Raw genomic sequence first — 22761 nt, forward strand, 5'->3', positions numbered from 1 at the left:
AAATATCTTCTTTCAAACTCTTCAAAAAATTTCATGCACCATTTCGCAAACTTCAGTTAATTAAAAATGATTGATTTAGCTATTTTTTATTTAATCATTGAAAGACGCGTCTTTTTCAACAGTATCAGGAGTGGAATCACCGATTTCGAGTTGAGTTTGCTCAACCGGACTAATTTCTGTTTCAAATGTTGGTGGGTTTGAAACCGTGTTAGAACTATTATCCGATTCAATGCCCTCAGGTTCATTACTTAAAGAAATTTCAGATATATTTCTAGACCTTGAACTAATAATCTCAGTCAAATTATCTTTTATATGAACTGTAGTTGATGGAATCTTGTCTTTTTCACTCATATGTAAAGCGTCTGGTTCTTCTTTATCAGATGCTGAAGTATTAAGTTCATTCCCTTTAAAATCGGTTTCTGAGGTCAGCCGTTCGTCACTCTCTAAAACGTTTTCTGAATTCTCGTCCAGTGGATCCTCGAGTTCATTAGGAACATCCTTCTGCAGTGATTCAGGTGGTTGTGATCTTAGTTCTGTATCTGCGTCCACTCTCTCATCTTTTGAAATTTCAATCTCATTCTTTTTTAATTTTCCAAAATTGAATGACCATAAAGAACCACTTTCCCAATTAAAATTATTTTCAGCTTCAACAGATGCATTGGCTATAGCTTTTGGTAATTTTTTACCTTTTGGTCCTCTTGTTCTTTTGATGTTGCTAGTAGCAGCACTAGGTATCGATTCTGATGCTTCTGCTGGTTTTTGTTGTTGATTCACATGTAGCATAGCCGGATTGAACATACCTGGCAAGGGAATACCATTACCCTCGAACTTTTTAAAATTTATCGGCCTTGATTTTGGTGTTTCCTGAATCGAATCTGTAGTATTATCAGAAACATCTGTTTCCAGCTTGTTTTGGGGTTGAAATAACTGCTGCTGAAATGCAGCAATCTTACTTGATAATTTCTTTGGTTTTGGTGGTGGTGCTTTAGGTTTTGCGGAAGAATTTTCCTCTTTTTTTGGTCTGGAAGGAATTTTAGGAACAAATGATGTTGGTAACTGACCGGTGTTCGAGGTCTTCGAGTTAACACTGCTATCCTCATTTGGTTTTAAATTCTCGGTTTGTGATTCCGTCAAGCTCAAATCTGATGTTGATTCTTTTAAAGAAACACTTCCCGCACGATCTTCAGCATTTATTTCATCTGAATTATCCACGGAAGTAGTAGATTTTTTACGGCTATCACTTTTTTTAGGTCGAGTAGGAATAATTGGGCTTGCCCCTTCCAATCTTGGAGAACTTGAATCTGAATTCTCCGAAAGTACTGGCTTTGCAATATTTGATAACTCAGTTTCGTTATTTTTGCTTTTTGTTGGGAATTCAGTTCCTTCAGCTTCTTTTGTTAAATCAGCTTTACCCTTACGATCAGGACGAACGGGAACTGTGGGTGTTTGAATTTCATTCGAACCATCGGATACCTCTTTGTCTGGGATTTGCTCAACGCTTTCATTGTTTTGGGACTGCTCGGGATTAGGGGTGCTGTCGGTGTTTACAGCTTCAATATCGGTACCATCGACTTTCTCACAAACCTTGAGATCATCTTCACTATCGACCGAATTATCATGTGGTTGTTTTTCGTTAATTTTTTCATTAACTTGATCTGCTAATTGATCTTCTTGGCCCAAGACTTCCTGTTTTACTGGTTGATTTTCTTGCATAATTGTTTCCTCGTCATTATCAACACTGGCTCTCTTGTCTGCTACTTCTGTATTCTCTTCAAACGTACCTTTATTGGAAGATTTCCCCAATGTGTTCTCTCCATCTGACAAATTTTCAACAATCAGTTGTGTGTTCTCACCACCGTTATGCTCATCCTCTATCTCGTTCAGTACCTCAAAAGACTCTTTCATTTGCTTACTACTATTGTCTTCCGTTCCTCGAATTTCCTCAATTTCCTTATTTTCACTTTCTCTATGATCTAGTTCTGACTCGTTCTCAGTATTGGTATCTGTTGTTAATTCATGCCTTTCGGAAGTCACAGTATCATCATTAATCTTCAATTGATCAGAAGTCTTTTGTTTTCTTGGTCTTGGTGGAATTTTTGGAGGTGAGATTTCGCTTGCATTATTCATCATTGATAATTAGTTTGCAATTGTCTATCTATTTAGTGCATAAGCTCACCAAGCAAAGAGATACTTATGTACCCCAGTTTGAAGTTAATTGATGGAAGATAAGGTTCTATTACGTCTCACGTAAATTTTTATGAATGGATGTTTAAAGGTTGACAATCAACTTCTGATTTTATCAATAAACCGGATTTAAATTTGATACTGTTTGGTAGCTCTATTTTTGCCGACAGAAAGCCATAAGTACTACTTATATAAAAAAAAATAAGACTAGACGAAAGGTCTTTTATATTGAGATTGACTACGACGTACATGATCGATCACTTCAAAAAAGGGGAATTATACATTCCTTTCATTAACTGCCATATCAAAATTTAAAATCCGTGCGATTCAACGTTCGATAAGTCATATTGTAAAAGAATGTTACCAGATCTGTTTGCAAAACTGAAGTTGATCAGAATTGGCTGCTTCATCCTAGCAAAAGATGTGTTCTAACCTAGTCTTACCAGTTACCAGTTACATGACCAAGATTAAAGTCAGTTGCATGAGGTAGATCAAGCCAAGCTATACTGTTATAGTTTTTTACCTAACCTTCAGTCATACACTCATCACACCATGATTATAATTCCATTGTTTCGTATTTGCAATATCAGCCTCAAAAGGGATCCAATTATTAATTTCACATAATTTAGTTCGTCTCGAAAAGATCATTAATAATATATGATAATAGGAGCTTTTAGATATGGTAATCATTTCTCATTACTCATAACTTTGCATCCTAATCATTCTCAAACATTAACTCAAACTTCAATCTGCCATGTAGTCTAAAAATTACATTGGCATGACCGAATAATATTAGATACTGGACTCCATCTATGCAATTTGCTTGTCCCCTCAATGCACTTATTGATACAATTTCATGATGTATCGTTTTGGTATGGTAGGGTAATTATCTTTTAGTCTTAAATTGATTTTGCATTTAGAATTTTCACTAAGATGTAATGAAGGTTTAAGACTAAAAGATAATTACCCTACCATACCAAAAAGATACATCATCAATGTGGTTAATGAGTTTTTGAGTTGACATGTACTTATCTTTCCCGTGTCTTCTCATAAGTTTTTATTAGAGATAGTGACCTTTTTCGGAGCAGATCAATGTATAGATGTATTGTATCATGTACTTCATGCTACAATTGTACTTCGAGTTCTCTTTCGACTGTGTGATACAAATGAGTAAATCTAGTACTCGATCCTTTCATCGTGTGATACAAATGAGTAAATCTAGAAGTCAAAAAAGTTCTGCGACAATCTATACCATCACTACAAGAAATCAATTCGAATAATTTATTTCTTATATTATAACTAACTACAAGGGTATGTTTAATCCACTATTACAACATTGATTCAATCCAATCATTTAGTATTGTTGTAGTATCTTCATTCTCTAGGATTTAAATGAGCCATTTATTCGACATCATCAAATTTTTGATCAACTAAATCTGGGATATCTTCACTTCCTTCAGCTTCTGATCCTGCTGTTGCTGTTCCAGCACCTAAATCCTTTGGTGTTTTACCAGCTTGAATTTGTTCTGCTAATTGTCTTAAAATCTCCAAGTTTTCAGCACCTAATTGTGGTAATATTTGAGGAATCAATTGAGTAATGTTTTTTTCTTGTGGATAACCAGTGAATGCAAATGTGTTAGAAGTGGCAGCTCCTTGAACACCAACTCTGTTAAAATGTAATACTTTTCCATCTTCTTTGAAGAAATTGGCTTCCTCTACACCTTCAATTTTTGTAGCTTTTAATTTACCTAAAGCTTCAATTAATTTTGTATCATCCTGTTCAGTTTTAACACCTTTTTTGGCTTTAACTCTTGATCCACCAACTTTCTTGGCTGATGATTTTTGTAATTTGGCTAATTTTTCTGGATCAACTGGCATGTTGAGAGTTGAATTGGGTTCTTATAAGATTTTTATTCAATGAATTTTTCATTTTTTTTCAACTGTTTTGTTGAAAAATTAAATTTTTTTGTATCAATTTTGTTCTGTGATACACGACCAGGTGATACTGTATGTAAGACATAATTGTACAATTCAAGGTACTTACAAAATCATCAGCCATATGTCCTAAGTCAAAGGAGGTAATTGGATAAAAGTTTTATTCCAAAAGTTGTAACAGAAGCAACAAATACGCTGTTTATTTTTTTGGCATTAAAAACCAACTGATTTTGGTTTATATAGCGTTTGTTTATACTTTATACAGTATTTATTTAATTTTGCAGCAAAATTTACTTCAACCATAAAATTCAACCATTTCTGGTTTCAAACTTTTCCATTTTAATCTATTGAGTTAAAGTTCAAGCTCGAATTAGTTAGTCCCATAGATATCCGCTCGTGGGAATGTAAGTGGGTCGGCCTGTTCATCTACTTTTACTTATGTATTTCAATAATTTTTTCAATACTTAATAATGAAACAGAAAAAAAAATGGGAGCGAATATTTGTATCATATTCATTTAACACCAGATCTTACATCGAAAAATACAACGACATCCATACATCCTGCTCAGCTTACTTTTATAAAACCATCACCTATAGATAATTAAAATATAGAAAAAAGTCAATTACATGTCCTAGTATTTTTCATTCGAGAATTAACAAACACATATAACGCAGAATAAATGGCTTTTGTTTCTTCATCATTAATGAAACAATACATAAATAGCTTAAAATTTAAAACATATGTGTTAGATTGGATAGTTGCACTTATATTGGCATTATATTTTTTTTTAATAGCAGAACATGCAAAGCCCTTCAACAGACAATTTTCAATTGATGATTTGACAATATCACATCCATTTGCAATTAAGGAAAGAGTTTCAGGACCAGCTTGTATTATAATAGCTTCATTATTACCATCTACTGTAATTGCATCAATTTTAGCTTTCAAACATTTTACAGGAAAAGTAGATTCAAAATTGGAGATGCTCCATACTTTTCAAATCAGCATTTTAGGATTAACCATTTCAATTTTTTTGGACGGAATTATAACAGATATTTTAAAAAATTGGATTGCTAGACCTCGACCAGATTTTTTAGCAAGATGTGGAGTCAGTATCGAGAATAGAGTAAATTCAGAGTTATTAGATATTAGTGTTTGCACAGCACCATATGGACAAGTCGCACTTATAGATGGTATGAGATCAACCCCATCTGGTCATTCATCAATTAGTTTTGTTGCATTTTTGTATTTAAGCTTATGGCTCCTAGGTCAATTTAAATTAATACTGATAACGCCTCAACCTATATATAAATATTTATTAGCTTTTTCACCATTATTACTTGCCTCATACATTGCATTAAGTAGAGCACAAGATTACAGACATCACTTTATTGATTTAATATTAGGTTCAATTTTGGGTTGTATAATTGCTTGGTTTGTTTATCATCATTATTGGAATAATATATTTCTGAAAAATTGTGATTCACCAAAATTCGCAGACGAAAATGAAGAATCCATTTTACCACGGTAAGTACTGTAAATAAGCATTACTATGTACTTACCAATTGATTTGTGGTTTTTCTGGGTATAATCTAAAGGACAAGTTTTGTGATAAATCTTTTCGGAATCATATTTTAATGTTAAAGAATCTTCAAGGTCTAGATCTTGTTGTCAAGTGGAAATTAATGTTGAAACAATTCTGAAACACGTAATAGATTTAAATTTTTTTTAATAGAATGTGATAATCTAGTTAATTTATTACTACTTAATAAAAAAAACACTATATACAGGAGATTTATGCATAATGTGTTAAAAGGTTTTTTAACTATTAAATTTTCAGGTACAAAATTTAATTAAAATCTGAAACAATAAAAAATAATAAATTATTATATTTTACAATTACTTAAATAATCAACATGCATTACAATTATGAAACATCATTACGAGTTTAATTTTTCCCCTGATTGATTGATTAGCGATTAAATAACGTTTATTTATAATGAGTTTGATATCCCTTTATTTATTTTTCCTCAAAAATTTTGTTGCTACTTTTTATTTATTTTCATCAAATCATTTTAATTACATGGTAAAATCAACAGATCTTGATACTGAAACTGACATAGACACTACAATATTCATGACATTAACAAGTACAACGACAGTGGCTACAGATACTGCCCAAATATCTTGGTCAAAAACAACTTTAACTACTCAACAAGTAATTTCACGTGCTATCACAATTTCAAAATCATTATCTACATCAACTGAACCATTGACGGAATCCACATCAGCAACAGACGATTTGGAAACTTCATCAATTCCAATCAAAAAGTCCACTTCAACTACAGCTTCTATTGCCACTACAGTACATCCATCTGATTATTCAACAAGATTACAATTTGGGGATATTCCATCATCAAATTCTTCTCAAGTAGGAGTTGCTATAGGTGTACCAATTGCTGTATTTATAATTTTTTTCATTTCATTAGGTATATGGTATTTTTTAAGATTGAAAAGGGCCAAAAATGCAAATAAAACAATGGTGGCTAATAATAAAGCTTTTACATTTGATCCATTTGATGATTATAACAATAACTATGTAATTCCAAAACAACGTCATGCATTTATGAATCAAAGTTCTGATACATTAAATGAAAAACCATATCCTAATTTATTTTCTCCAACAAATTATTTAAATACTGCAAAAGAATTGGAAATGTATCAACAACAACAGCAACAACAACAAGTGAAAAATCAAGGGTATGGACCAAAATTTAGGAATCAACTTAATAGATTAAGTAGGATGTGGCCAAAAAGAGATAAATCGCAGGAATTTTCATCAAAGCCGTATGAAAATCAAGATTATCAATCAAAACTTTCACACCAAGAACCACAAACTAGAACTCATCAGGTTATAGAAGAACCTCAACAACCAAATTGTGTTAAACAAATGTCAATGATTACTCCAATTTTTCTTAAAAAATTTAATTTGAAAAATTTACAATTAAATGAACAAAATCCAAAAATCAAACCTCAAACAATTAATATTCCTCATAGTCAAGAATCTCAAAAATTAAATATACAATCACATTTTACATCTTCAAATTATTCAATTTTATCTAATCAAAGTAAATATATAGTTATAAAAAATTATAATAAAAATTTAAATGATGAAATTTCTATAGAAATTGGTCAAAAATGTCATATTTTGGAAAAATATAGTGATGGTTGGTGTAAAATTAATTTAATTAGTAAGTCAAGTAATGGTAATTATCATGAAATTACTGGATTGGTTCCTAGAATGTGTTTACAAAAAGTTTAAGTATTTGTTTTATAGTTAAATAAAGTAGAGTTTAAAAATAATATAAAAACCGTCAAATAAAATCATTAAACATTGTACATTCTTACACTATTTACTTAACGTCATAACTTGAAATGTGGAATTTAACTACTCTCCATGCCTCTTTCAGTATTGTCCAAAATTTCCACTATTTTGTTGCGAATATTGAGCATATGGATGCTTCGATTGTGACTGTTGTTGTTGTTGTTGTTGTTGTTGTTGCTGTGGATGTACTTGACCTTGAGCTGGGTGTTGCGGTTGACCTTGATATGGATGATGAGGTTGATAATTTGTTGAGTATTGATATTGTTGATTTTCATAAGCTCTTAAATTTATATTTTGATTTGAACGTTGTTGATTTGGCATATTTGAACCATATTGATTTCTGTTTTGTAAATGATTTGCTATTTGTTGATGACCAGGTACTCCATTTGATTGATATTGTTGTGGTTGTTGATGTGGTTGAGTATTTTGAGATGGTATGGAAGTATTTTGTCTACTTCCGTTATTAATCGGATTCGAATAAAGACCTGGTTGTTGTTGTTGCTGATGGGGATTGATTGGTTTTTGTCGTGTTTGCTGAGGTTGTTGGGGGAGTGGTTTTGATGATTGATGCAAATGAGTTGCATGTTGTTGAATTGGATGACTATGCGGCGTTTGCAGATACTGTTGTTGTTGTACCGGATATGAATTATTCAATTCTGAAGGAGGTTTACGTTGATGAGAGTTTGGGTGTGATTGATATTGTTGCGGTTGTTGAATCACAGGAACGGGTTGCTGATTTTTATTCTGTTGTGAGTATAGCTGCTGCTGTTGTTGTTGTTGTTGCTGCTGTTGTTTTTGAGCAATCAGCGGTCCACTTGACTGTGGATGTTGTTGTTTACCAAAAGTATTAATATTTGAAACTTGATAAGTAGCATTTTTATCCTGGGAAGTAGGTAATTGAGCTGAAGGTTGGATTGAAGGACTAAATATTTGTTTATTTGATTTAGGTATTGTAGTAACTCTAGGTTTAGATTGTTCAACTTCATTCAATTGATCTCTTGATCTATTATTCACATTTGATGGTGATAAAGGATATTGTAAAGATTTTTTAACATCATTACTAGGAAATTTATTAATTTGATTCTGTGAAGAATTTGGTGAGGAAATAAATCTAGGTTTATTAACAGGATATGGTAAAGGCTTTTGAGGCAGTATACTACCTTCCTTTTTGGTAATTGAATCTGATGATGAACCACTACTAACTCGGCCAGATTCTGAATGAATTGATCTTTGTCCTTTAAAATTTTCTGTAACTGGAGTCCGTTGTGATACTTCATTCAACGTACCACCAAATCTATCTTCAATACTAGTTGTAGTATGTTGAGGTACAGGTGGTGGAGGTGATTCAGTTTTAAGTCCATAATTGGGAATATTTTCAACTCTTTTGTAACTATCTTTCAAATCATTAAATTGAGTCATTGGTGATATAACTGAAGAATAACTACTATTCTTGTCTTGAAAACCTGGAACTTTCAAATTACCAAGAGATGCATCAGAACCATTTGGTAAATTTTTAAGACCAATTTGTCTTACATCAACTAGATTGGAATTTCTTTTTTGTGAACCTAATTCTGCTTCTTCATCATCATCATCGCTAAATAAACCATCATCATTCTTAGGGTAAGTGTTCTTGCTACTATCGCTTAAGTTCAATTGTTGGAACCCTGCTGGGAAATCATTTTCATTTAATTCTTCAGGAGCTCCATTCAATATCTTAGATCTATCAATGTAATTGTCTGATGGTGTCTTCAAGTCAGAATATCCTTGATATATATCCGCTAATTGAACTGATTTATGAAGATCAATTTTGTTTTTGTTTTCTTTTCCATTGTATGTAGTAATAGTTGGAACATTCAATGATAAGTTGTTAGGATTTTTACTGAACCCTTTATGTTGTTCTTTTAACTCTGGTGCAGAATTATTAGTAGAATTTGAAACCAGTTGAGATAATGATGAAGTAGGAACTGGTTTTCTTGAGCCAGAAAATTGACTACCACTACTGGATAATCTTGGTGAGCTTGATAATGTAGGACTATTCAAAGAGCTGACAGCTCCAGCATAACCTCTTTGACTTCCACATCCTTCATATCCTCTTTCAATTTTTGATTTCAATAATGATTGTATTTGTTCATTCCATGTCTTCAAATCCCAATTCAAAAAATCTTCCCTTGTAATTAATTGTAATATGTCTTGCAATTCTAAATAATGAACTCTGGGTAAAGTTGGTAATCCAAACAATAATGAATCAATATCATTTCTATTAGCTTTTAATCTTTTAGGTCTACCATATAATCCGAATGAATCTAACAATGGAATCAAAAATCTAATTAATGTATCAAATCCAGGAACTGCTGAATGTTGTTCTGGCATGATAAAAATCGATGTTTGTCTGAAATCTTCAGCTGATTTTTTGGATATTTTTGTAGATAAACTAGGGGAAGTAAAATTAATATAACCTTCCATTTTTAACATTGTTGAATGATCAATTAATAGATGGGACTGTGGGTAGACCGCAGATACTGCTGAAGCATTGGTTATAACTGCCATTAATTGTTTCTTCTTTTTCTGTTCATTTTCAAATATTAAAATTCTTCCTGGTATAAATGTTTTTTTTTTAGTTACTGATGGTTCAATTACTGCATAACAACGTTTCCAAGCCATTCCACTTCCATATCTTATACTTACCCAATCTTCATGATCAAATCTTTTTTCAGCTAATATAGTCTTTATATCTGATAATCTTGAACCTCTTGCTGATAATAATGCTCCAGTATATGCTTCTTGTAATGATTTATATTCATAATTTGATAATCGAAGTGCAGAATACCATTGAGTTAAATCCCTATAAGATTTGAATTGTAAAATATATCTGTTTTTTAATGTAGTTGAAACAATTATAACATTATCCAAATTTTGTTTTGCAGCAGGTAATGATTTCATTGCATTATAAATAGAATCAGTGAAATTTATATAATTTGGTTTTGCTGAAAATTCCAATAAAGCATCTGGATTATTTTTAAATTGAGCTAAATTTGCTGCATCCCAATAAGCTAATTGACAACCAGTTAAAATCCCATAAATTTCTTTCCATTCTCTATCAGCTGGTTTTCCATCACCATTTAAATCATAATATAACATAAATATACCTTCTGTATAGCGTCTATGAGATTGTGATGATAATAACGTTACAATAGGTATTAATTCAGGTGATAAGCCATCTAAATTCTCTGCATCCCTAGTGGCACTTGCAACTCTTACTAAATTTGCATTGTTGTTGTCGATAGAATCATGATGATCACTTGAATGAATTCTTCTTTTTATAGCTTCCATTTTATTTTAGCTAAACTTTGGTATGTTTTGTAAATTTAATGATAATATTTATTTATCGATGCTTGGTTAATACATGCAAATACTTTACAACTTAAAATGCAGTGTTGAAATCAATATATATATATATAGATTGACAATGATTTTGCAAACTTGATCAAATCTGAATGAGCTCGGGAGTAGTAATGTAATAATTCGGCTGACCTGAGTATTATAGTGATTGTAACAAACTGGTATTAGTAAGTCAAAATAATGTTGATATAAATGAGTGACTTGACTTGACAACTTTAAGAATTACCTTCCAACGATCGAATGAATGAGTGCAAAATTTGATCTAATGATTTTGATCTATCAATAACACTATGCTTATTTATTACTCAATAGTTAAATAGTATAATACAAAGTTTGTATATTTTGAATCAGATTATATGAATGGTTTGTATTTAATTTGAAAAAAAAAACTAAGTAAAAATTAAATGTATTTTTTTTTTTGTTTATTTAGTTTTGTAACAGAAAAAAATATTTAATTTTTTAGTAAGACTAAATCAAAGCATATACTAAAGATGGGTTCTATTGAATTTAGATCAATAGTTTAGTCTATATATGTTTGGCTTGAAGTATTTGATGCCGATCTGCAAATGTTAAAAAGAGAGATCTCTATTGAGAGATATGTGTGCATATTAGAGAGATCTCTTCCAATTTTTTTTTTTGAGAGATTGGATCTGAAAAACTGTGGGGTTCAAAATGAAGGATCTTCTAGATCAAGATTTGAATAAGATTACTAATTCTAGCTGTAACAAACTATGTATTAATCGATAATGAAGTACATCATTGTTCAAATTATTACCATTGAAAAACAATTTCATTACTTAGGCTAACCTTATTTTTTCTTTTTAATCTTTGTTGTTATGCATGAAATTTATCGTATTGTGCCGTATAATTTATAATTTTAATCTAACTCAATTTAAAACATATTACATCATTCACTAATTATCACCATAATCATCACACTACAACTTGATACCGAAAATTATCAATCCATGATGACAAAGTTGAATACATAATAGTTGATAGATAGATTTAAGAGAGTTAGGCTGGGTATGGCTATACGGAAAAAAGCTTTCATTCAACGAAATCTATGACGCGAGTTATATTACTCTAAGGTTAGGTTCACCTTTTGGAATTTTCTTATACAAATATGAATTAGAAAGGCTAAATCAAAAAATAATAATCGCGATAATTTTTTTCATTGACTTTAAAGATCTAATTCATGAATTTAAATTATAATAATTTATTTATCATGTTATATCGGCTTTCAAGTTCTTACGTGTTAATTTGTACAAATTACTCAATTTTTAGTTGATTACATTGAACAAAAATACTGGAATTTTTCAAGGCGAGTTCAAATAATACTATAAGCTTACTGCCTCCTAGATTTGTATGATGATACTTAGATTTCATCTCTTTTCTTTGTTTTTATTGTTTGTCGATGCGATATTTCTTATTTTTAAAAATTTTTGTACTTTTGTTCCAATTACTATTTTGGGAACATCCGAACCACAACTTAAGGACTGAATCATAGGTTGTTGGCACTCACTTTCCAATTATTAGTTTAATAAATACTCGATATATTCAGCGAAAATCAGAATAATCCAGAGACATGTAAGTAAATTTATCAGTAACCTTGTTTAATTTGCTATTCAAATCATAAAACTAGGAAGAAAAGAGAGTAAAATTAGTTTTCATATCAATTTGCAGCCAAAATTTGAGGTTTTATGTAGATTAATGTGATGATGGAAATGTTACAATGACTTGTTTTTAGTGCTTCTTAAAGCTATACTTCTCACTATATGTTATTCTCATTCAGGGAGAGGATATTAGCGGCTGTAAAAAAGTTGTTCGTCTAATTGATCATGTTTAATTTTATGTGTGAAAAATCAAACATACAAGAGTATATTACGAGTCAAATTGTGATCGCATACAACAATTTTGATTTCAAAATGTTGAATATACAAGTTTAGTGAACAAAACACTAATGCTGGTTGGTTCTACAGTATACAATTCTCCATCAACTGACTATTCCAAAAATATCTGGAGATCGAAATGATATTAAAAAAGATAGTGCATCCTAACAACAATATGTAAACAATCAAACTTTAAAACACAAAGAGATCTTAAAACCTTTGTTCGATTGCGCAAAAGAATTTAAAAAAGAGTATGGTTGATGGGATATAATCAGATCCTGAACATCAAAGTTCTCAGAAGAGTCACGTTGATATTAAGATCTATATCGAATCTGACATGATAGAATCTTGAATGTTTAGTATCTTGCATTTTTAATCATTGTGATAATCTTAGTTTTTTTTCTCCAAAAAGAAATGATTCTATCATATCATTTATTTTGTTCATCAGTCAAATCATCTTATTCCATCATTCGTTTAAAATATGATTAAAGTTTGCAATTTGTTACAAAGTATAAAGTCACGGATGCTCTACTCTCTTCAGTAAATCAATCTCAACACTTGTAATATTACTTATTTACATTTCCTTCTCCTCTTCTGTTAATGATACTTATAATTAATTAATTTAAATTTCCCCCACCAAATTGCGAAATTTATCAACAAAAATTTAATTCTTAATTATTTGGAGTTTTAAAATAAACGGACTTCTTTAAAGTAATAATATCTCAAGTTTGATATTTTTGACTTTTATATTTCAATTCCATTCAATTCATTCATTCATCATTGCCCTTTTCCCGCATTTCAACAGCAAACTAATCAAATACAGTTTCACCACCATTTAGTGAATAAATTCAATTCTTCAAAAGTCGTCTCGTTACATTTCAAATTTCATAACACACATTATCAATTCAAACAAACAAAATAGAAAATCATGACAAGAGATATAACAAATCATTTACTTTTTGAAGTAGCTACAGAAGTAGCTCATAAAGTTGGAGGAATTTATTCAGTATTAAAATCAAAAGCTCCAATAACAGTTGCAGAATATAGAGAAAGATATACATTAATTGGTCCATTAAATTATAATTCTGCTCAAATTGAAGTTGAAGAATTACCAGTAAAAGATCCATTAATTAAACAAACTTTAGATTCAATGTCTGCAAAGGGAATAAGGTGGCTTTATGGAAGATGGTTAATTGAAGGTGCTCCAAGAGTTTTATTATTTGATATTTGGTCAGCTGGTCATTATTTAAATGAATGGAAAACTGATTTATGGAATACTGCTGGAATTCCTACTCCTGATCATGATTCAGAAACTAATGAAGCTATATTATTAGGTTATTTAGTTGCTTGGTTTTTAGGTGAATTAGTATATAATGATACTGATAGAGCAGTTATTGCACATTTCCATGAATGGTTAGCTGGTATAGCATTACCATTATGTCGTAAAAGAAGAATTGATGTTACAACTATTTTCACAACTCATGCTACTTTATTAGGAAGATATTTATGTGCTGGTTCAATTGATTTTTATAATAATTTAGCTAATTTTGATGTTGATGCAGAAGCAGGTAAAAGAGGAATATATCATCGTTATTGTATTGAAAGATCTGCTACTCATTCTGCTGATGTTTTTACAACAGTTTCTCATATTACAGCATTTGAAAGTGAACATTTATTAAAAAGAAAACCAGATGGTGTTTTACCAAATGGTTTAAATGTTGTTAAATTTCAAGCAGTTCATGAATTTCAGAATTTACATGCTATGAAAAAGGATAAAATTAATGAATTTATAAAAGGTCATTTTTATGGAAATTATGATTTTGATTTAGAAAATACTTTATATTTTTTTATTGCTGGTAGATATGAATTTAGAAATAAAGGTTGTGATTTTTTTATTGAAAGTTTAGCAAGATTAAATCATAGATTAAAAGAAAGTGGATCAAAAATGACTGTTGTAGCATTTATCATTATGCCAGGTCGAACTCAATCATATACTGTTGAAACATTAAAAGGTCAAGCAGTTATAAAACAATTAGAATCAACAATTGAAGAAGTTCAAAAAAAAGTTGGTGAAAGATTATTTGAACATTGTGCAAGATATCCAAATTCAGAACATTCAGGTCATAAATCAAATGAAGTTCCTTCAATAGATGAATTAATTAAACCAGCAGATAGAGTTTTATTAAAAAGAAGAATTTATGCATTAAAAAGAGACGGATTACCACCAATTGTTACTCATAATATGATTGATGATAATAATGATCCAATATTAAATCAAATTAGAAGAGTTCAATTATTTAATAAACCAGAAGATAGAGTTAAAATAATTTTCCATCCAGAATTTTTAAATGCAAATAATCCTATATTATCTTTAGATTATGATGAATTTGTAAGAGGTTGTCATTTAGGTGTTTTCCCATCATATTATGAACCATGGGGATATACACCAGCTGAATGTACAGTAATGGGTATTCCATCAATAACAACCAATTTATCAGGATTTGGATGTTATATGGAAGATTTAATTGAAAATACAAGTGATTATGGAATTTATATTGTTGATCGTAGAATGAAATCTGTAGATGAATCAATTGATCAATTAACTAATTATATGTTTGAATTTTGTGAAAAGACAAGAAGACAAAGAATAAATCAAAGAAATAGAACTGAAAGATTAAGTGATTTATTAGATTGGAAAAGAATGGGTCTTGAATATATAAAAGCTCGTCAATTAAGTTTAAAAAGAGCTTATCCTGATAAATTTAAAAATGGTGCTAATCCTTTTAATAATTCATCTAATTTAAAATTAACTAGACCTTTATCTGTACCAGGTTCACCAAGATCAAAAGTTGGATTAATGACACCAGGAGATTTAGGAAGTTTACAAGAAGCTCAAGAAGGGTTAAATACTGATGATTATGTTGGATTTAAATTGGGATTAGGAGCTGATGATAATGATAATGAAGAAGGAGAAACTGATCAACATTATCCATTAACTTTAAGAGGTAATTCAATGCCACCTGAAGATAAATCTGCATAAAGAGAATTTTATCATTGAAAAATGTTTATTTCGAAAAAAATCAATATAGATAATGTTCTTTTCCAAAGTTTTCTAAACAATTAGTAATATCACGAAAGAGTTTACATTTACCTACAAGCTATCTTAACTAATATATTTAATTTCTCATTCCTTCGTTACAAATTTATACACATCTAAATAATTTCAAAACTTAAATGCTTTACCAATTCAAAAGTTCTTTTGCCTTTTCACAATAATCGTTAGATAAATAAGTAGAGCACAGTCCTAATAATTTACTTTTCTCATCTTTTTCATAATTTTCATTTTCTCCATCATTAGTAGTAATTGCAATATCAGAAGAATCCTTGAATAATGCATGAATATATCTCAAAATCCCTTTAATATGAATCAATTTATTAGTTCTATCTGCTTCACTGAAAGTAATACCCATGTAATCTATATTTTCCTTTTCATTAAATTCCCAATACGAAATTGAATTCGGTATAAGCACAGATTTTCCATCTTGACATGTTCCAACTGATTTTTCTGCATTTTTCTCATACCATGGTTCAGGATTTATATTGAAATCAATTAATGAACTAACATAATCTAATTGGAATGATTTTTCATTAGCCGCCATTCTTGACATTAGAAAAATATGAGGTCTATATAATTCTTGTACACATCCACAATCATTTATATGAGATCTTCCTATTCCAATCCAAAATTTTCTTGAACCGGTTATATTATTTGAAGGCAAATAATCATGTGGTATTTCAATTATATTGGTTCCACCTCTTAATTTACCTGCATTATCATTTACCAGGATAGAATTAAATGGAGGTCCTGTAATTCGATTACAATCACCATTAGATAAATCACATTTTATAATTCTTAAAGGGTTGAAATTGTAAATAAAATTCATAAATTTGCCATTACTATCATCAGCATCTCTATCAAAAAATGGTGCCCAATTTTTTTCTCTAAAACTTATCTTTTTATTCTTAATTGTCAATCTAGTAATTTTTTTTGCATTGGTAAATGGTTGATAAGTATGCATTGCTCGAGCCCAATTTATTTCCGTACTCCTAGCATTAAACACAATCACTGGTTCTTGAAACAATTCTTCATTCTTTATATATTCTTTTAATATGACCCTTGGATCTTCACTTCCGATAACTTCTTTCTTAGATCTTTTACCTAAATCTATTTCATGAGGTAGAACTGTTGGAAATACCAAATCTGATATTGGAAATTTATAATTTTTTAATTCTTTCCAACTTTTATCAAATACTTGTCCATGTAATATTGAAATAGTTGGTGAATTTTTTCTCAGATCTTTAGTATAAATGATTCGATTTACCATAAAATAAACTTGATATTTACTCATCCATACTGCACTCCCACAAAATTTAAACCATTTATTTTTCAAAATTTCTTCCTCCAGTTGATGTTTATCATCTTGAAAAAATAATTTATAAGCTTTTTCAGTCGGTAGTAATTCTTTGATTTGATCCCTAATCATTTTCAAATCTTCTTTTTTATTTAAATCAATTAATTCACCTACTTCAATTGGAACTTGATTATCAACTTGAATGGATGAACAAGTGAATTTTTCTTCTAATTCTTCATCGTTACTCCCATCATTGTTTCCATTACTAGTTAATGGTAATTTATTTTGAAAATTTAAAAAGGAAAATCCGGGTATATTAATTTGATTAAATTTTTGATGTAAGATGTCTTTATGTAAGGGAGTTTTATTCAATCTTCCTTGATTTTGATGTAATGACCATATTAAAAACACCCAAACATTAAAATTCAATATTATTAGACAGATAGTACTTAACAAGCTATATATTTCATGTGTTTTCCTATAACGTTTGAAATTTTTGAATATTATTAATAAACTCAAAGGAGTTACAATACTTGCTGCTATAATATAAATTTGAGTTGATCCATCAAAATAATTAAATTGATTTAAATTAGAAGACATATATCTAGCTCTTGGCAATTCATATAATAATCAATGCTTTAAAAAATAAAAAATTATATTATTATTGGCTATCTGAAGGGATACAGTGGGAGGTTCAAAAAGTTGAGTTAAAATGGTTTAAATAATGCAAGATAATGTAGGCTTATGTTTAATATAGACTTATGTAAGATTTAGTAGATTGTTAAAAATAGATTTATAGATCTGCACCATGTGACTACACACGTGAAAAGCTAGATACGAGCAGTTTCCGCCTTTTTATTTTTTTTGATTTTAATTCCAAGGTCGTACGCGTTCCACAAAAATCGGTGCTTGACTTGTCTCGCATTAAATTTTAGGTCTACCCCCTTCAGGCTTGATTTATTTTTAGATTAAAATATCAAAACAATTACGTAGACTATTGGAGATTTCTTCAATATTCAGTATTTCATTGTTACATTACAAATTATAATATTTAACTGGAGAATTAAATTCGTCATTCGTACTTTCTATATCATTCAATGATTCAGCATAGCTTGAAAATTTATCTCATGATTCATACATAAACTAGAACCATCATTTAAGCGTAACGTTAATGGATGAACAACAAAACCATCAAAATTTGAATTCAGATTTGGAAAGTATATACTCATTTGATTCTGTGGCAACAAATGAAAGATTACTAGACAGGTTAGATTTTGATACAGCATCTGTGCGTTCAAACAAATCAACAAACTACCGTGATCGACTGTTAGATCTGGGTAATGGTCAACTTAACCCTAAAAGCTCAAGATACCACGATGTAAACTATTACAACAATTATTTAAATCAAAATAGACACAATGATCTAAGTTCAATTGTTAAATTAAGAAATCAGGATCGTCACAATGCTCGTAGTCAGAATTCAAGTGGAAGAGATGTAACTGGCAACAATTTGAAATTTTCATCCTCAAGATACAATACAGCAAGTCCAAATATAAACACACGAGACACAAATTCATATGCAAAACTAAAAACTATCCCGAAACATTCAAGCTTCTTTGCTAACAATGCAACATCAGAAGATATTTCTTCGGAAATAGTGTCATTGAATTATAAATCAGTTGAGGATTTACCAGCTTCATCATCATCTAGTGCAATCAAGTCTCTGAACAAAGATATGTTCAACCATTATACAGATGATTTGGCAAAAACAACTTCAAAATTGAGTTTATATCCATCAAATCAAACAAGACCACCGCCACATTTGTTTCAAACTCAACAAAGGAGTGTCTCTGGATCGTCTATGACATCTAATTCATCAATACCCAGCAATAATTCTATAGATCATCCAGATATTGATTTTGGAACTAAACCGTCCCACAGTGCATCTATACCAAGTCAACCCCTTAGAATGTTCACGTCTAGAGATGAGATATTCATGCTATCTAGAGGGAATTCGCATGATAACATCAAAAATGAAGAGCAATCTTCGCAGATCTCCCAACCTCAAATACAAACTCAATTGACACAATCGACATTTCACAAGTCGAACTCAAGGTCTGCAGACTTGACACCAAAGGAAAAATCTATTATTGCGTTGGAATTGAGGAGCAAGGGAAATCATCGAGAATCTTCATATCAACTACAAATTTTGGCAAATGATCCATTCAATTATCCGAAAGCGATGTACCATTATGCGATTGCATTAAAATATGGATATGGTTTGAAACAAAATTATGCTTCTTCCGTAAAATGGATATGCAAATGCATTTTGGTGAGCACTGTGGACGGTAAAGGGAATCATGAAACAGAACAACAACTCAAATCGAATCTTATAGTCAAATTAAATAAAATTACTCCTACAGAAATTGTCGATTTAATCATAAAAGATTTGAGGAACACTTTTGAAACGGATCCATATGGTAATGGATCAAATCCCGAATCGCTTTATTTAACATTCAAAAAATTTGATAAAAATCAGATAAATCGAATAATTTCAAACAATAAAAGCAAATCAGATGTGCTAGCATTGAGTTATTATGAACTAGGTAAATATCTTCTTTCAAATAATATTCAAATGTCAAAAGATGATGAAATGAATGGGATTATATGCTTATCAAAATCAGCATCGTTAGGAAACGTAGATGCGATGGAACAATTGGGTGAAATATGGACAACTAAGACAAAGAATCATAAGAAAGATTTGTTCAAAGCCGCCGCTTGGTTGAGAAGTTCAGAATTATTTGGAGTAAAGAGTATTGGCAATAGTTGGATTTATAAGGATAAATATCTTAATTGTTCTTGATTATTAATGAGACACACATTCAACTAGTTTTATGAATAATTTATTTGTCTCTCTACGTATCGAGCTCTTCCTTTGCGCTTTCATATTTCATCATTGACGTTTTTCAATTTGATTACATTTACTATTGCATCAAAAAGATGAATGAGTGTAAGTGTAGTTTTTGGCCAATACTTACAAAATATTTCAGGAGAAAAATATAATAGTGTAATACACGTAGTATAAAAAGAGAAAACGAATTAAAATAAGTATCTCATCATCTACACATCAAAACAAACCAATCTCTCTCATATTCACAACATAATAGTATCTACAATAGTCATTATTTTCACTTGTGTTAATATCAATATCAAAAACGGTAGTTTGAAACAGTGAAATTAAAATTATATCTCTAATCATTTCACAATCACACGTCATACTTATAAATGTCAACTTACAACGAAGTACAGCTGACGAGTTTGAAGAAAAAGAAACCTAGAAATAGAGGCAAGAATAGGACAAGACCAGAACAAGGTGATGGTGTTTATGCAACTCCTACTCAAGAACGCAAAAGAAAACTAAACATGGATTACAGCACTCAACTGAATACAAATTCGGCATTTAGTTGGAATCAAGGAACCAGTAGTTGGGGAGGTAGTAATGAAGATCAAAATGGGGGCAATCCTTGGAGTGAACGAAACGATTGGGCACGTAATAATGGGGATCAATCGGGGGATCAAAGTTGGAAACAAAATTTGCCTAGATCGGAGCCGAGTACTAGCTCTTATTTACCACCAAACCCAATTAAAGCTCAACAATTGCAACCTATGAGTTATAGTGATATTTCAAGAAGAGAAATCAAGGATGATTTTCCACCTACTCAAAACCCGTCACTGTCTACTTTAGGGAACCTGCAAAGCAGACCATTACAAAACAAGAAACGAAAAGTTCAATATAACACAACTGCATCCAATTTACAGCTGAAAAAACAAAACAAGAGTAAATCAAGCACTCAAGCTAATACCAAACTGAATCCAAAAACGGTTGATTGTATCGAGCCTATACTTAGCAATAGCAATCAGTCCAATACTAATGTAATTGGTCAAGACGGTTCCGGAAATGGACCAAATAATGATTTAAACCAAATTTGGCAAGAAGACCTTTCACCGGAGGTATTGAAGTTTGTTGAAACAAAATTAGCAAAAATGGAGGAAAAGATCAACCCAAGGAAGCATGAAATTGCAAAACAGCAAGTGGTGGACCTTATAAGACAGGCAAAAGATGAGAATCTTTTATGGGAAAATGACTGGTCAAATCAATTAGTGCCACTACTTGATGGCGGTGGTCCATTAATATTAGCATGTAAAAAACCATTGAAGAAAAAACATATCAATACTCTAAACTCTCAAGAATATGGAAGTAATGTTTCAACAACAGTGCCAGAAAATGTTCCGGAAAATTTTCACTCAAATAACGAAAGTGGTTCTAATGAAGTGGAAATTATTGAAGTTGATAATGGACCCTCAGACCTTGGTGGCCACGCCATCACCAATACTTTCCAACAATCTTCTGATCAAAAATCCTCAAACTTACCCAAGCTACCTCCTATCCCAAGTGGAATTCAACCTATAAGCGGTAGCGGCGACATATATATTGACACTAACGCTGCTCAAGTACCTCAGATGATGCCCTACTCAAAGATCAAAAGCAATAATTTGACTGATGACTATATCTCGGATGAAAGAAAGCGTCAAAGGTCAGTAAGATTCGACAATACGGCAACCGTAACTCCCACATACCCTATCAATACGGAAAGTATTAATAAGAGTGGTGCAATTGTTGGGCTCAGTACTAACCTAGAAAAATCTTATTTGAGATTAACTTCAGAGCCAGATCCAAGAAATGTTAGACTGCAGGAAACACTAAAATTAAGTTTTGATTTTGTGATGAAGAAGGCTAACTCTATGGATCCCAAAGATGCATATGGTTATTTAATAAATCAATTTAAGTCAATAAGACAGGATTTAACTGTTCAACATTTGAAAAACGAGTTCACCATAAAGGTATACGAAACTAATGCCAAAATTTCAATTCAAAATGGAGATTTGGGTGAATTTAATCAATGTCAAACTCAGTTGAGACATCTCTATCACATGGAAAGATCACTGAAATCACTCAATGAATTTATAGGATCTGAAGTTGAATTACTTTGTTACAAGGTCATATATATGATGATTACGAGAAATAATAGTGAAATATGTAAATTGAGAATGACAATCCTGAAAGACTACAAAGGTTTTTTGAAGAAAAATTCAGATTTGATTTATTTCAAATTTATTACAACTTTGTTTAAATGCAATGATTATTTGTTATTGAATAATTGTTGCATGTTTTTTAACAATTTGAAAAGATTTGAAAAGTTCAATGAATTAGAGGTTGCCTTGACAATGATTAAACAATTTTTATTTGAAAAAGTCAGAATCTCGGGTCTTTACCTTATCTGTAATAGTTACAGACAAGTCAATGTCCAATTTGTGCAAACATTTTTGAACTTTCAAGATGAGGCCGAATGTGACACATTTTTGAAGAAATATAAACTTGCTGGATTTTGCGTGAAAGAATTTTTAGCAGCTGCTGCAAAAGTCAGAGTTACCGAGTTATATAAAAAGATTTCGAAAATAGATATTAAAGGTCAACTTTGAGTGTTAGGATT

The 22761-nt window shown here is 30.7% G+C and overlaps 9 protein-coding genes across 9 annotated transcripts; 5 read left to right on the top strand and 4 right to left on the bottom strand. All coding sequences in view use genetic code 12, as the record gives it.

Annotated features, from left to right (window-relative positions):
• Positions 1 to 90: 90 nt before the first annotated feature.
• On the bottom strand, positions 91 to 2130 carry KGF55_002679 (uncharacterized protein; the record flags this gene model as incomplete). The annotated part of the gene is made up of 1 exon (XM_051757389.1): positions 91 to 2130. The coding sequence occupies one exon, from the start codon at positions 2128 to 2130 to the stop codon at positions 91 to 93; it is 2040 nt and encodes a 679-aa protein (XP_051614940.1).
• A 1455-nt stretch (positions 2131 to 3585) lies between these two features.
• On the bottom strand, positions 3586 to 4062 carry EGD1 (Egd1p; the record flags this gene model as incomplete). The annotated part of the gene is made up of 1 exon (XM_051757390.1): positions 3586 to 4062. One exon carries the CDS (start codon positions 4060 to 4062, stop codon positions 3586 to 3588), a length of 477 nt encoding a protein of 158 aa, XP_051614941.1.
• A 738-nt stretch (positions 4063 to 4800) lies between these two features.
• DPP2 (phosphatidate phosphatase) lies at positions 4801 to 5652 on the top strand (the record flags this gene model as incomplete). Its single annotated transcript, XM_051757391.1, has 1 exon — positions 4801 to 5652. The coding sequence occupies one exon, from the start codon at positions 4801 to 4803 to the stop codon at positions 5650 to 5652; it is 852 nt and encodes a 283-aa protein (XP_051614942.1).
• A 552-nt stretch (positions 5653 to 6204) lies between these two features.
• On the top strand, positions 6205 to 7443 carry FUS1 (Fus1p; the record flags this gene model as incomplete). Its single annotated transcript, XM_051757392.1, has 1 exon — positions 6205 to 7443. One exon carries the CDS (start codon positions 6205 to 6207, stop codon positions 7441 to 7443), a length of 1239 nt encoding a protein of 412 aa, XP_051614943.1.
• A 144-nt stretch (positions 7444 to 7587) lies between these two features.
• On the bottom strand, positions 7588 to 10836 carry KGF55_002683 (uncharacterized protein; the record flags this gene model as incomplete). The annotated part of the gene is made up of 1 exon (XM_051757393.1): positions 7588 to 10836. The coding sequence occupies one exon, from the start codon at positions 10834 to 10836 to the stop codon at positions 7588 to 7590; it is 3249 nt and encodes a 1082-aa protein (XP_051614944.1).
• A 2889-nt stretch (positions 10837 to 13725) lies between these two features.
• GSY1 (glycogen (starch) synthase) lies at positions 13726 to 15837 on the top strand (the record flags this gene model as incomplete). The annotated part of the gene is made up of 1 exon (XM_051757394.1): positions 13726 to 15837. The coding sequence occupies one exon, from the start codon at positions 13726 to 13728 to the stop codon at positions 15835 to 15837; it is 2112 nt and encodes a 703-aa protein (XP_051614945.1).
• Positions 15838 to 16036: 199 nt separating this feature from the next.
• BMT3 (Bmt3p) lies at positions 16037 to 17809 on the bottom strand (the record flags this gene model as incomplete). Its single annotated transcript, XM_051757395.1, has 1 exon — positions 16037 to 17809. One exon carries the CDS (start codon positions 17807 to 17809, stop codon positions 16037 to 16039), a length of 1773 nt encoding a protein of 590 aa, XP_051614946.1.
• Positions 17810 to 18380: 571 nt separating this feature from the next.
• On the top strand, positions 18381 to 20072 carry KGF55_002686 (uncharacterized protein; the record flags this gene model as incomplete). The annotated part of the gene is made up of 1 exon (XM_051757396.1): positions 18381 to 20072. The coding sequence occupies one exon, from the start codon at positions 18381 to 18383 to the stop codon at positions 20070 to 20072; it is 1692 nt and encodes a 563-aa protein (XP_051614947.1).
• A 422-nt stretch (positions 20073 to 20494) lies between these two features.
• Positions 20495 to 22750, top strand: KGF55_002687 (uncharacterized protein; the record flags this gene model as incomplete). The annotated part of the gene is made up of 1 exon (XM_051757398.1): positions 20495 to 22750. The coding sequence occupies one exon, from the start codon at positions 20495 to 20497 to the stop codon at positions 22748 to 22750; it is 2256 nt and encodes a 751-aa protein (XP_051614948.1).
• Between the last annotated feature and the right edge of the window lie 11 nt (positions 22751 to 22761).

This window comes from Candida pseudojiufengensis (genome assembly GCF_024610245.1).
Source record: "Candida pseudojiufengensis strain CBS 10847 chromosome Unknown scaffold5, whole genome shotgun sequence".
NCBI classification, from domain to species: Eukaryota; Fungi; Ascomycota; class Pichiomycetes; order Serinales; family Debaryomycetaceae; genus Lodderomyces; species Lodderomyces pseudojiufengensis.